Source organism: Photinus pyralis, unplaced genomic scaffold (assembly GCF_008802855.1).
Source record: "Photinus pyralis isolate 1611_PpyrPB1 unplaced genomic scaffold, Ppyr1.3 Ppyr1.4_LG4, whole genome shotgun sequence".
In the NCBI taxonomy this organism is placed as follows: Eukaryota; Metazoa; Arthropoda; class Insecta; order Coleoptera; family Lampyridae; genus Photinus; species Photinus pyralis.
The window spans coordinates 7,211,309-7,224,803 of NW_022170511.1; the positions used below are offsets into that span (position 1 = coordinate 7,211,309).

The 13,495-nt window shown below is 35.7% G+C and overlaps 1 protein-coding gene and 1 long non-coding RNA gene across 2 annotated transcripts; both read left to right on the top strand.

Moving 5' to 3' along the window:
- The first annotated feature begins 4,896 nt into the window (after window positions 1-4,896).
- On the top strand, window positions 4,897-8,403 carry LOC116169939. Its single transcript, XR_004145129.1, has 4 exons — window positions 4,897-5,135; window positions 5,880-6,000; window positions 7,511-7,603; window positions 7,926-8,403. It is a non-coding gene; the product is annotated as an uncharacterized LOC116169939 (long non-coding RNA).
- A 1,602-nt stretch (window positions 8,404-10,005) lies between these two features.
- LOC116168020 lies at window positions 10,006-13,216 on the top strand. The gene is made up of 3 exons (XM_031483662.1): window positions 10,006-10,192; window positions 11,217-11,358; window positions 11,407-13,216. The coding sequence occupies exons 1-3, from the start codon at window positions 10,006-10,008 to the stop codon at window positions 13,214-13,216; spliced, it is 2,139 nt and encodes a 712-aa protein (XP_031339522.1).
- Window positions 13,217-13,495: the final 279 nt, after the last annotated feature.

Here is a 13,495-nt window from a genome sequence, read left to right on the forward strand (position 1 = left end):
AAATTAAAGTTTTTTGCGAGATGCATGCGCGAAAATTTGAATTCGAATATCTCAAGAACTATTTGGTGTAATGAAGTTGTTTGTTTTGAATATCGTGTTAACGTGATTAGCCTGTTTTTACTATGTATTGTTATTTTGAATTTCAATTTACAGATTAAGATCTCCCTAAATTGAACTTCTTCATACTTAAACAAGGCAAGAGCCTTATATATCTTAAGTTCCTCAAATTGTCTCAAGTTCTCAAATCTTTCCTCCATTGCTATATGACAACATTTTCACTTCTGAATCAGTCTCCTTGTGTTCACTGAGTACAATGGTCTTCGCCAATTAGTACACAAAATGGTGTAAGTTTGGTATAAAAAGGTTTAATTGGGGGGAGGGGGGGGCTACGGATCTTCCTGCACAAACCACAAACATATTCAAGGTTTTTGCAAAAAAAGTATATACTTATGCACAGAAAACTATAATATACTTTTTGTGCAAGCGTTTGACAGTTATCGTGTTCACGGACAGACGGACACCATCGATTCCCCTACAAAGATCGCTTTGCTCTGCGGCTGAATAATCATCATCTTTTTCATTCAACGATCTAAGTCTAACTAGTACACTTTTGCACTCTTGATGTCTGTCTGTCTCTCTGTCTAAAGTCACAATTGCTCAGGAACCATCTACTTACAGACTTAGTATTGGTGTCATTCGATCAGAAATTAAAAATTATTTCATGTATGTATTCTCGCAAAGGCATGAAATATCCATAAGGGCTATTAAAATCGAAAAAAACAAATTTGAAAGTGCACTTTTTGCCTCTTGCTCACTATAATGGGTTTGCTGTTGAAAAAGTTTTGACCTTCATTTTCGAAAGAAAATTTCTTTTTGTAACTTCTAGCAATAAAAATAACAGAAATCATTCTTGGCGCACGTGAATCATCCATAACGAATAAATAGGTATAATATTTCCGGGCGCATTTTGCTGACCTACAGTCTACCTCAAGACCTCTCGTTAGAATACCTACCGTCGAAATCTTTATGTAGGTACCTTAACCTAGGTATTTGCGAAAACGGTGGCTAATAACAATCTTCCAATTTTCATTTTCAAAAACATGATACTGTCAATATTTTCGCCGCAAGTCCAAGTTTTCACAGTCGATACTACTATCAAATTGCAAAAAGAAACAACAGGTCATATCATATCACTTTTTTGTAATTTGTTTGTAGGACGAGTTATTAAAATGTGGGTAGAATCGTAGAATGCAGCGGTGTGATTTGCCTTGTATTATTGACCTTGACCGGCGATATTAATACACGAACAGCTGATTACCACTGCCTGCGTTTGCTACGTCTGCGGTGCAAATTTTAATGCGAGTTTATTTTCTTTTTATATACATACAAATTTTTAAGTATTCTAATTCTAATATACGAGTAAAAAATAAGCTCGTAGGTTCTAATCTAATTAAGTATAAAGTGACATGTTTAGTGCACTTACAATAAATAAAAAGCGCACTTTTTCGCTCTTGATGTCTGTCTGTCTGTCTGAATCACAAAGGCTCCGGAACTACACCACTTACAGACTTGGTAGTGGTGTCATTCGATCAGAAATTAAAAATTATTTCATGTTTGTATTCTCGTTAAGTCATGAACTGTCGATAAGGGCTATTAAAATCGCAAAATTAAATTTGAAAGTGGTCTCTTCGCCTCTTGCTTACCAAGGGCCTTAACGAATTTTTTTAGTTTGAAACCACTACGCATTTACATTTACCTATACTTATACCATCTGTGTCCCATAAACTTTGATAGAACTGATAACTTAGCCAATTTTTATTGTTTATAAACAAACATAAAATTACCAAACTTAAGGCTATAGAAGTGTAGACCGGTACACTACTAACCGGCAATGACCAAACCGGCGACGACTAGCCGGCGGTACATCAAACCGGCGCTATCGCAAGTACCTCACAAAGTTATCGCAAATGATTTATTGAAATGGAATGAAGACCATTCGTCCTCGTGTGTATCTGTCTATAAAATTCCCATTTCTCCATAAATTGGGAACGCATACCTACCGGCGCGCATTATTTCATAGGATCTTCCTTCAACATTCATCTAATGCATGGCCTGATACCTCTTATTAGGCCATTGTACCGTGCAAACTTATGATTGTAAAACATTTTGAATCTAAAGGGTATGGTCATGTGGCAATCATCTTCAAATTCAAGAAAACATCATCTTTTACAGCACAAAACGTTTGAGCCAAAAATATTATTAATGATTTCTCCTTCTGTCGTTTTAAAATGATTTTTTAAGGAAGTTGGACAACTTTAGTTTTTTGGATAATTCAAAAAACGACACCCATCGTTCGAGAAAACTACAATACACCGAAATCTTATTATACAAACTTGTACAACCTAAAAGGGCGCGTCTGTTTTGAATCCCCCAAATTTCGTTTTTGTCATTTTGGGTTCCCGCTATATCGCCTGGGAACCCAAGATATTTTACCTACGAGTTTGGTGATACTTTGTCGTAGAAAAATCTGCATAATAGGAATTCTGTCATTTTAAAATGATTTTTTAAGTAAGTTGGACAACTTTAGTTTTTTGGATAATTCAAAAAACGGCACCCATCTTTCGAGAAAACTACAATACACCGAAACCTTATTATACAAACTTGTACAACCTAAAAGGGCACGTCTGCTTTGAATCACCAAAATTTCGTTTTTGTCATTTTGAGTTCCCGCTATATCGCCTGGGAGATCAAAATATTTTACCTCGAGTTTGGTGACACTTTGTCGAAGAAAAATCTGCCTAATAGGAATTCTATTATTTTAAAATGATTTTTTAAGTAAGTTGGACAACTTTAGTTTTTTTAATAATTCAAAAACGACGCCCATCGTCCGAGAAAACTACAGTACACCGAAATCTTATTATACAAACTTGTGCAACCTAAAAAGGCGCGTCTGTTTTGAACCCACTCAAATTTCGTTTTTGTCATTTTGGGTTCCCGCTATATCGCCTGGGAACCTAAAATATTTTACCTACGAGTTTGGTAACACTGTGTCGAAGAAAAATTTGCCTAATAGGAATTCTGTCATTTTAAAATGATTTTTTAAGTAAGTTGGACAACTTTAGTTTTTTGGATAATTCAAAAAACGACACCCATCGTTCGAGAAAACTACAATACACCGAAATCTTATTATACAAACTTGTACAACCTAAAAGGACGCGTCTGTTTTGAATCCTCCAAATTTCGTTTTTGTCATTTTGGGTTCCCGCTATATCGCCTGGGAACCCAAGATATTTTACCTACGAGTTTGGTGATACTTTGTCGTAGAAAAATCTGCATAATAGGAATTCTGTCATTTTAAAATGATTTTTTAAGTAAGTTGGACAACTTTAGTTTTTTGGATAATTCAAAAAACGGCACCCATCGTTCGAGAAAACTACAATACACCGAAATCTTATTATACAAACTTGTACAACCTAAAAGGGCACGTCTGCTTTGAATCACCAAAATTTCGTTTTTGTCATTTTGAGTTCCCGCTATATCGCCTGGGAGATTAAGATATTTTACCTCGAGTTTGGTGACACTTTGTCGAAGAAAAATCTGCCTAATAGGAATTCTATTATTTTAAAATGATTTTTTAAGTAAGTTGGACAACTTTAGTTTTTTTAATAATTCAAAAAACGACGCCCATCGTCCGAGAAAACTACAGTACACCGAAATCTTATTATACAAACTTGTGCAACCTAAAAAGGCGCGTCTGTTTTGAACCCACTCAAATTTCGTTTTTGTCATTTTGGATTCCCGCTATATCGCCTGGGAACCTAAAATATTTTACCTACGAGTTTGGTAACACTGTGTCGTAGAAAAATCTGCATAATAGGAATTCTGTCATTTTAAAATGATTTTTTAAGTAAGTTGGACAACTTTAGTTTTTTGGATAATTCAAAAAACGACACCCATCGTTCGAGAAAACTACAATACACCGAAATCTTATTATACCAACTTGTACAACCTAAAAGGGCGCGTCTGTTTTGAATCCCCCAAATTTCGTTTTTGTCATTTTGGGTTCCCGCTATATCGCCTGGGAACCCAAGATATTTTACCTACGAGTTTGGGGACGCTTTGTCGTAGAAAAATCTGCATAATAGGAATTCTGTCATTTTAAAATGATTTTTTAAGTAAGTTGGACAACTTTAGTTTTTTGGATAATTCAAAAAACGGCACCCATCGTTCGAGAAAACTGCAATACACCGAAATCTTATTATACAAACTTGTACAACCTAAAAGGGCACGTCTGCTTTGAATCACCAAAATTTCGTTTTTGTCATTTTGAGTTCCCGCTATATCGCCTGGGAGATCAAGATATTTTACCTCGAGTTTGGTGACACTTTGTCGAAGAAAAATTTGCCTAATAGGAATTCTGTCATTTTAAAATGATTTTTTACGTAAGTTGGACAACTTTAGTTTTTTTAATAATTCAAAAAACAATTTTGCCATTTTGCCGTCAGTCAAATTTATTTTGTAAATACATATTTAATATTTCAAGCTCTAGCTAGTTCGGTACGTAATAGAACGCGATCCGCCCGTTTTTCACAAGATGATAATGGGACATAATGGTAAAAGCAAAGATCATATGATCTTTGGTAAAAGGTTAATCTCTTTATCGTCTTGTTAATTAAATATAAGTAATAAGCATTGAGTAACTATAGCATTGCTAATCCAATAGTCAATCATATAAGAAATTTAGAAATAAGAACCCATCGTCCGTGCCCCGTGGTAGGTATGATTTTCAATTTGCAATGAAGTAAAGTGGTGAATAAATAAATGAGTTTTTTTTGTGCCAAATTGTACAGTTTTGCAAGTATACAGTATACTGTATACACATCTTCGTTTCATTGTAAATAAAATTATAAGTGTAGGAAATAAAATTGTAAGTGTAGGCTTTCAGATTGGAATTTCCGTTGGCCTTGGCAGAAAGTGCATCGCATCACAGATGATAAGACGAACGTTCTCAGCTTCATTTTACAATTTTCCTTCATTCGGGTCTTTGGCGGGGAGTTGTGTTGTGGCGTACTTACGTAACGTAATGTCATTGACATTGGATGATAAGTGTTAATTAATACCTAAAGGACTGTAAGGTAGGTGAAGACATAAAGTTACTACGAACTACGATTACGATGTGCTTTCGATACAATACAGGAGCCCCATGAAAAGTTTATGCGGAAGTATACAGGGGGTAGAATTGGTTTACGCACCATAGGCATATCGATGGTAATTCCTTTATATCCAAACATTTTTTTCCCTAAATATTTTACACTGAAGTTGTAAATACCGTTTTTGTCGATTGTAAATTTCTGCGTCTATTGATGTGCCCATTTGTAATTTGTTGTGGTAAATCGGAGAAATTAAGGAAGTTATAAATTAAAAGGATAATTGGAAATTTAATTTTTGTTTCAATGATTTCACGGCACGAGTGATGTTAGTGATAAATCATTCGTCCATTGAAAGTATTGAAAACAAAAATTAGTTTTTTAGGCAAATACATACTAATTCTCATTTATATATTTTTTCCGGTTTCCCGATTTTAAAAATAATAAATGAGGGCATGAGCAGACGCAGAATTTATTGTTCAAGCGACAAGAAACCTTTTTACAACTTTGGTCTAAATTAATTAGGGGAGAAAATATTTCGATATAAAGAAATAAATATGTCCCTACGGATGCATAACCTGTTCAACACCGGACACCCTCTATAATGACAGATTTAAAGTTTAATTTGGTTATGACCATTCCATTGTAATGATTCGTTTTTTAAATTTAGCTTCCCCATAATGTTATAATTATCACCAATTCCAATGCAAATTTTAATTATAATTTTTGCAGTATTTTTTTGGAACAATGCCGAGAAGATCAGTTAGAATTTTGTCGATGCTCAAAAATCCCGTCCATCCGTAAGACAGCATCCAGGATGAATATGATCTTCAAGACATCGAACGTTGTCAAGGTAAATATTTCCGAATTCATTTGTGTCCTAAAATTTCCCTGGTCCTGGAATTTTTTACTATAAAATTTCGCTGTCTAAAGGGGGGGGGGGGGCATGAATTATTTCCTGAGATGCTGTTTTTGATAGTAAAACGTGCATAACTTAAAGGTATCATTCAAATAGATTGCTTTGTACATACTTATAACTTCCCCGCGCGACTCTTTTTCGTTATCAGTGGGGGATGGGGCCGGCGGTTGTGGGGGGGGGGAAGTTAGAAATTAATTAATTAATTTTGTCTTTCATGGTTTAAAGGTCTCAACGAAAGGAACCGCTTTCTACCAACTACTGCCCTGCTCTCTGTCCTCTTATCAAAAGACAGTGGTGGGGAAGGGGGGGGGGAGTGGAACTGGTTTTATCCTTCATGGTACTTTAATGAAAGGTATCAACGAAAGGAATTAATTTCTACCAACCATAGACCTCCTCCTCGACCTCTTATCGTAATCGGATATATTCCCTTATATCTTCAGAACGGATTGTCGGAAGAGGGTTCTCACAAAGGGCGATTGGAACGTCTGCAAGAAATATATCCATTGGTGATGTCTAAACTTTAAGAGCGAATGTCTCGAAAACTGTTTGTCGGAGGAAAGTACTCTCAAAGGAAAAATCTGCAGAATAGAGTGTCGGAGGATTTTGAATGTATGCCAGGCGGTCTTTAAATGTTTGTGTATAAAGAGCCATACCGCCTTCTCCCCTTAGAACCCTATTTCGGTCTAAAAAAATGAGCTTTATCTGCACATCTCCATTATAAAAACAAATAACCTTCCTCATAGGCACATCCTCAATTTTATATTTTTCTGTGAACCTAGAAAAAGTACATACTGTATCGAGTAGCATTTTGTATGGCGAATACAATAAGTATGGGACAATATGTCATTTAAAGGACCCATAAATGAATTATTTTGACATGTTGTCAATGACCTACTACACCAACATAATAAAAGTTGTTTATTATTTATGTCAGAAAAAATGCTTGTTAAAAATATTGTTATTAATATTATGTGTTAACATTTTGGTGTAGTAGGGGTTGACAAAATGTCAAAATAATTCATTGATGGTTCTTCTGAATGATAATTGTCCCATACTTCATTGTATTCTCCATAAAAAATGCTACTCGAACAGTATGTACTTTCAGGTTCACATAAAAATATCAAGTTCATGATATGCCTATGAGGAAGGTTATTTGTTTTTTGATATCTTTTTAAACAGGACCAGACAAAAATAAAAACGAATACGGCTAATTTCGGTTTCTGTCGAATACCTTTGGAACTGATCAGATATCTGAATTTTAAAAACATCTTACTAAGCCCTAAAATACTCGACTTTTTCTAATTAACCGACTGTGTATCTCTTATGGTTTCCAATTTTCCCATGCTGTTCATCCTTACCTTGGTCACTGTGTATATGATTTGCATCCTTTTCGTGGATGTATGTGATTGCGCGATAGTATATTTATATCATATGTGTCTTACAGATGCCCTAAATCCTGAAGAAAACCGAATCGCACCAATACAGACTACAGGGGAAATTATGGAGGAGATAGATTTGATAAAACCAAATACAAAAGGTAAAATTATATATAACTATCGCCAGGAAAGATTGCCCGTCACAGCACACCTTGTCTATGTTTTTCTTAAGATGCGAGCAACTTCCGGAATAGGATCGTGCCAATGTTGAACGAAAAGTCTTTTTGTTCAACATTGACACGATACTATCCCGGAAGTCGCTTACATTTTTAGAAAAACCTCGATTGTAGACCCAGCTCAAGTGTTTTGTGACCGGCAATCTTTCCTGACGAGAGGTTTATTTTCATCATTTTACTATTTCATTATTTGATTCTGGTGAGATACAAATGTTAAATTTTATCTAACATCATGTTAATGTTACAGGTAAACTCCAGCATAAATCTCTAGTAGCGCGCCATATGGTCTTCAGAAGAAAAATCAGCTGTCTTAGGTTTTTTCAACCAAGAAATTAAAAAAAGATCTAGTACCCGGAGAAGCTCAATGTGAAAAGTGCTTAGAAGAACATGATGTTTTGCCCACAAGATCATGGACCGACGTAAAATTCTGCATTAAAAACCATCTAGACAAGAGAAAAGATGAGTGCCTTTACTCATAGAAAGTTAAAAACTGCCTTTGTTGTACTATAGTGTGACATTTTACACGTTTAATCTACCTATTTCTTATTACTAAAAAATGTACAGGTACTAGGTAGCTTTACTGAAAGCATTGAATTTATAGATAGTTATCAATTCAATGCTGAAAGTACCATTGCTGTACTAATTAAGATTATTGTAGTTTTCTGAAACATTTTTAATTTTTCTGTTGTTCATTGGGATTTATAAAATTCCTTCTGTATTTGTGTATAGCCAATTGAATAAAGATTTCTAAGCAAAATTGTGTTTTGTACCTGGGTTAATTTTTTCTAAACGGTATGTGGATCTCGCGGTAAAGGTAAATTAATTTGGTAAGAACAGAGAGATAATCTGGGGAGTGGATATCCCAAGGATGAATTTTGTTTGTAAGAAATCTACTAGAGATACTTTTAATACATAAACTGCTTCAGGACATTTGTAAAGCGTTGCTTGATTCAGCTTATGTCTTTGATGGCTGTTAACTTTTGGTCATTGAATAAATTTTTATTCAATGTTTTGGTCCAGGTGCCATTTGCACTTTAGTCCACCACTGCTCTAGATTCTAGACTAGCGCAACTACCTACCACTATTTAGGTACCTAAAATTGACTACCTACCTAACTTGTACGGCAACCATGATTTTGTCATCAATTTTGTCTATTTTGCAATATGACATTATCTTAGGCGTTTCTATCGGTTTCATAGCGTAGCGTGAATGAGGTTAGGCAACACATCGAACTCCCACACCAGTTGAATAATATTGCTTTCATGGGAGTTTTCGTTTCGAAGAACTTATGTAACCCTCCCCCTTTATACTAATGTACATATTCAGAGGAAATATCCTCTTCAGCAATCGTTATCTATAAGAAAAACAGAGAGTGAAAACTTGGCAACACTGCATTTTCACACAAATTTGGAAATGCAATGTTTATGACATCTTTCTTTAACACACTGCACAAAATGGCATATTACTGGCAGCCCACACACTAAAATCTTGTTTCATAATAATTGTGGCAAATGATGCCATAATACTTAACACAGTACAGTTTCCTTCCTATGGAAGGTATCTTGGATACCCTCGGTTTTTCATGATCCGCACGAGATGGCGCTACCTCTTATGTATGTTTAAACGAAATCGCCACAATTTGGGTTTATTCTCATGTTGCCATAAATATTACGAGGCGGGTGTGTGTGTGTGTGTGTAAGTGTGAAGGCCTCTCGGATTTCGCGCAACTTTGCAGGCGAGCTATTTTTGTTACGTTTCGAGGAAGAAGAACTCTGGGAAAATAGTTTTAATCGTAGGTAGGTACAATGGAATCTGTTACGAGTTTAAGCAATAACATAGTTAATCTAACGCGTAATTCAATTAAATTATTAAAAAATAAGACCGATATTGTTAGACATATTTCAATAATCGATTCCAACATACGTTTGTTAGAGAAAGCAATTACCAATAACCTTCATAATGAGATAAATGAAAGCCCGATAAGACTGGAAGCGAATTTAACCCAACTTAAATATTTTCGAGCACAATTAAAACAACAATTGAAAAATATCTCGGTAAAAAGGGAGGGTTGTGGAATAGATGACACCGTCGATAGAAAAAATCATCCGCTCCGTACTTTGGCGTGGTACACCTTAGATTCTTGTTTTAAAGGCCGTTTGATTACCGGCGTCATTGTAAACTTTACCTATAAAGACCCCTTAGTTTTTCTAAAAAAATCGTACGACAGCTTTGCGTGCAAAATTGGTGAGGCGCTAAAACGATCAATGTTAAAGGTAAACGTAAGTTTGGCATGTAACTTTATCCATCCTCAAGATCTCAATGTAGATATGAAAACATTTCAAACGAGAAATGCCGTAATTGATATCGGCACCAATCTTAAAAAGTGGTACAAGGAGAACGTTTTTGATAAACTGCAAGCCAAGTTGGAAAATTTTTCCGAAAAACAGTCCGGTTGGGCGTTAAGTGAAGTGCTATTTGTCAAAATCAATATTAACAATTACGCTCCCATCAAAGGTGGTTTTTCAACATATATAAAGATGCCCTCGTTTATACTAGCTAAGAAAGCCGTTGTGAATGTACGAAACAATGATAAATTTTGTTTTCTATGGTCCATAGTGGCTGCTTTAAATCCAGTCACCGAACATGTTGATAGAGTAAGTAGTTATCCTCATTTTGATGACATACTAAAACGCGAATCTATTCAATTTCCTATTAAAATAACCGATATAAAAAAATTTGAGCAATTAAATCACCTCTCCATTAACTTATATTGCGTAGTTAAGAAAAAAGTACTTCCATTTATGTTAAGCGGTAAGACGGATGGTAGAAAAACCGTAAATTTATTGGTATTGTCATCAAACAATCAATCTCCTCCCAACAACAACAACAACAATGGCAACGATTATTATCATTACGCTTGGATTAAAAATATGTCGGCGCTGTTCTCCTCGCAATTATCGAATCGAGGTCATAAAAAATTTTTCTGTTACACATGTTTAAATCATTTTTCGTCGAGCGATCTATTAGACAAGCATTCAAAAAGGTGTCATCAAGTGAATAAGTGTTCCATTCGAATGCCTAACAGCAATAACGATACCGAAAAATATGTAGAGTTTACTCGCTATTCGCATATGGAGAAGGTTCCATTTGCTATTTATGCTGACCTTGAAACTATCTTGGAAAAATGCGATAACTCGACACCTCTTCAAGGTGTAGCCACCGCGCTTTACCAGTCACATATTCCGTTTAGTATAGGGTTCTATTTAAAGTGCTCGTACGATGAGTCACTTTCAAAATTTGCGATGGTTTATTAAACAGTTACATGATATCGCTAAATGGGCGAACGCCATAATGAATACTGTAGTTCCCATGGAGCGTTTAAGTTCGGCTCAACTGAAAAGGATCGAGAGTGCAACGCACTGCCACATTTGCGAATAACCTTTTTTGGAGGGTGACGTAAAAGTTAAAGTCCATAGTCATAGCGGTGGGGGGCTCTTTCGCGGCGTTGCTCATAGTAAATGTAACCTAAACTATAAAGATAGTCAGGTAATACCTGTAGTTTTTCATAATCTGAGCGGCTACGACGCTCATTTTATTATTAGAGAGCTTGCGACCGGGGTCATTCCCGGCGAAATCAAACTTTTACCCGTAAACAAGGAGAAATATATCTCGTTCACAAAGTACGTACAGGATACTTGTATTAAGTTTCGCTTTATCGATTCCTTTAGATTTATGAGTAGCAGTATAGATAAATTGTCCTCATATTTGGAGAATGACAAAAAAACCCTTATAAGATTGCATAGCGACAACGCGAATGAATTTGGTTTGTTAACGCGTAAGGGCATATTTCCGTACGATTATGTCGACTCATGGGAGAGGTTAAACGAGCTAGAGTTACCGCCTAGAGATGCATTTTTTAGCAATTTGAAAAACGAAGCGGTAAGCGAAGCCGATTACGAGCACGCGCTTAACGTATGGAATACATTCAACATTAAAACATTAGGAGATTATTCCGACCTTTATTTAAAAACGGATGTTCTTCTTTTGGCTGATATTTTCGAAAACTTTCGCAATACGTGCATAGAGACGTATCGGCTTGATCCTTTGCATTACTATACCGCTCCGGGTCTAGCTTTTGACGCCATGTTAAAAGTTACGGGCGTGAAATTGGAGCTTCTAACTGATATTGATCAACTCATGTTTATCGAGAAAGGGATTAGAGGCGGTATAACGCAGTGTTCTACTAGATACGCCAAAGCTAACAACCCGTTCATGAAAGACTATAACAGCGACCTTGACACGACGTACCTATTGTACCTTGACATTAATAATCTTTATGGTGCCACAATGTGTAATTTCTTGCCCTTCGGCGAATTCTCCTTTGTAGAGGACATTGAAAATTTGGACATACTTAATCATCCGGACGATGCTGACGTAGGATACATAGTAGACTGTGATTTGGACTATCCCTCCGAGTTGCACGAATCTGATAGTGATTTTCCCATGGCGCCGGAGCATATGATACCCCTTAATTCAAAATTTAAAAAACTGATGTTAACCTTATATCCAAAGCGCGAATATGTCGTTCATTATAGAAATTTAAAGATATACGTGCAGCACGGTCTAAAATTAGTAAAAATAAATCGAGTATTGCAGTTCAAGCAGTCTCCGTGGTTGAAAAAATACATCGAATTAAATATCGGTATGCGACAGCGGGCGAAAAATGAGTTCGATAAAAATTTCTATAAATTAATGATTAATAGTCCTTTTGGTAAGCTTATGGAGAACGTGCGGAAATACAAGGAGGTGCATTTATTGACTAAATGGGGCGGACGTTACGGCGCTAGGGCATATATATCCAAACCAAACTTCCATAGTTGTACGATATTCGATAAGGACATGGTGATCATAGAAATGAATAGATTAGAAGTCTTTTTCAATAAACCTATATACGCAGGATTTGCAGTTTTAGACATTTCAAAAACGTTTCTTTACGACTTTCATTATAACTACGTTTTGAAAAAGTTTCAAAAATCGTCCGCAAAGCTGTTGTACACCGATACCGATAGTTTAATATACGCTTTTAACGTTCCCAACATATATGAAATTATAAAGGAAGATATTCATAGATTTGATACATCAGATTATGATCCCGAAAACGAGTTTGGAATTCCTTTGGTAAATAAAAAAATTCCGGGGTTAATGAAGGATGAAAATCATGGTCGTATAATGACCGAATTTGTAGGGTTGCGTGCAAAGATGTATTCATATGAGGTCGATGGAAAATTGATAAAGAAATCGAAAGGATCCACATCATCTAGTATGAGGGACGTTACGATCGATGATTATAAAAGGTCCTTGTTTAATATTGTAACTATAAAAAAGGAGCAGAATCTAATACGATCGAAGAAGCATGCCGTATACACATTGAAACAAAATAAGGTCGTATTAAGTCCTCACGATGACAAACGCGTCATATGCGCTAATCGTATCGATACACGGCCTTGGGGATATTGTAATTTTAGTAATCCTACCTAATACAACCATACTAACGACTAATACGACGATGTCGATATTCCACAACCTTCGCGTCTTTTAACCACACCTTTTGTATTTTAGAAAACCCCTCAACAATAACAACAACAACAACAATACGGATAATGGATAGCGAAAATTTGAAAATACAATTGGAGGAGGAGCTATACAAAGCTTCTATTCCCATTTATAAACAATTTTTAAAACAAGCTCTATTGAGAAACTCATCCACTACATTCATTAATGAGGTGTTACAAAACCTCATTATCCTCCCCGATGAAT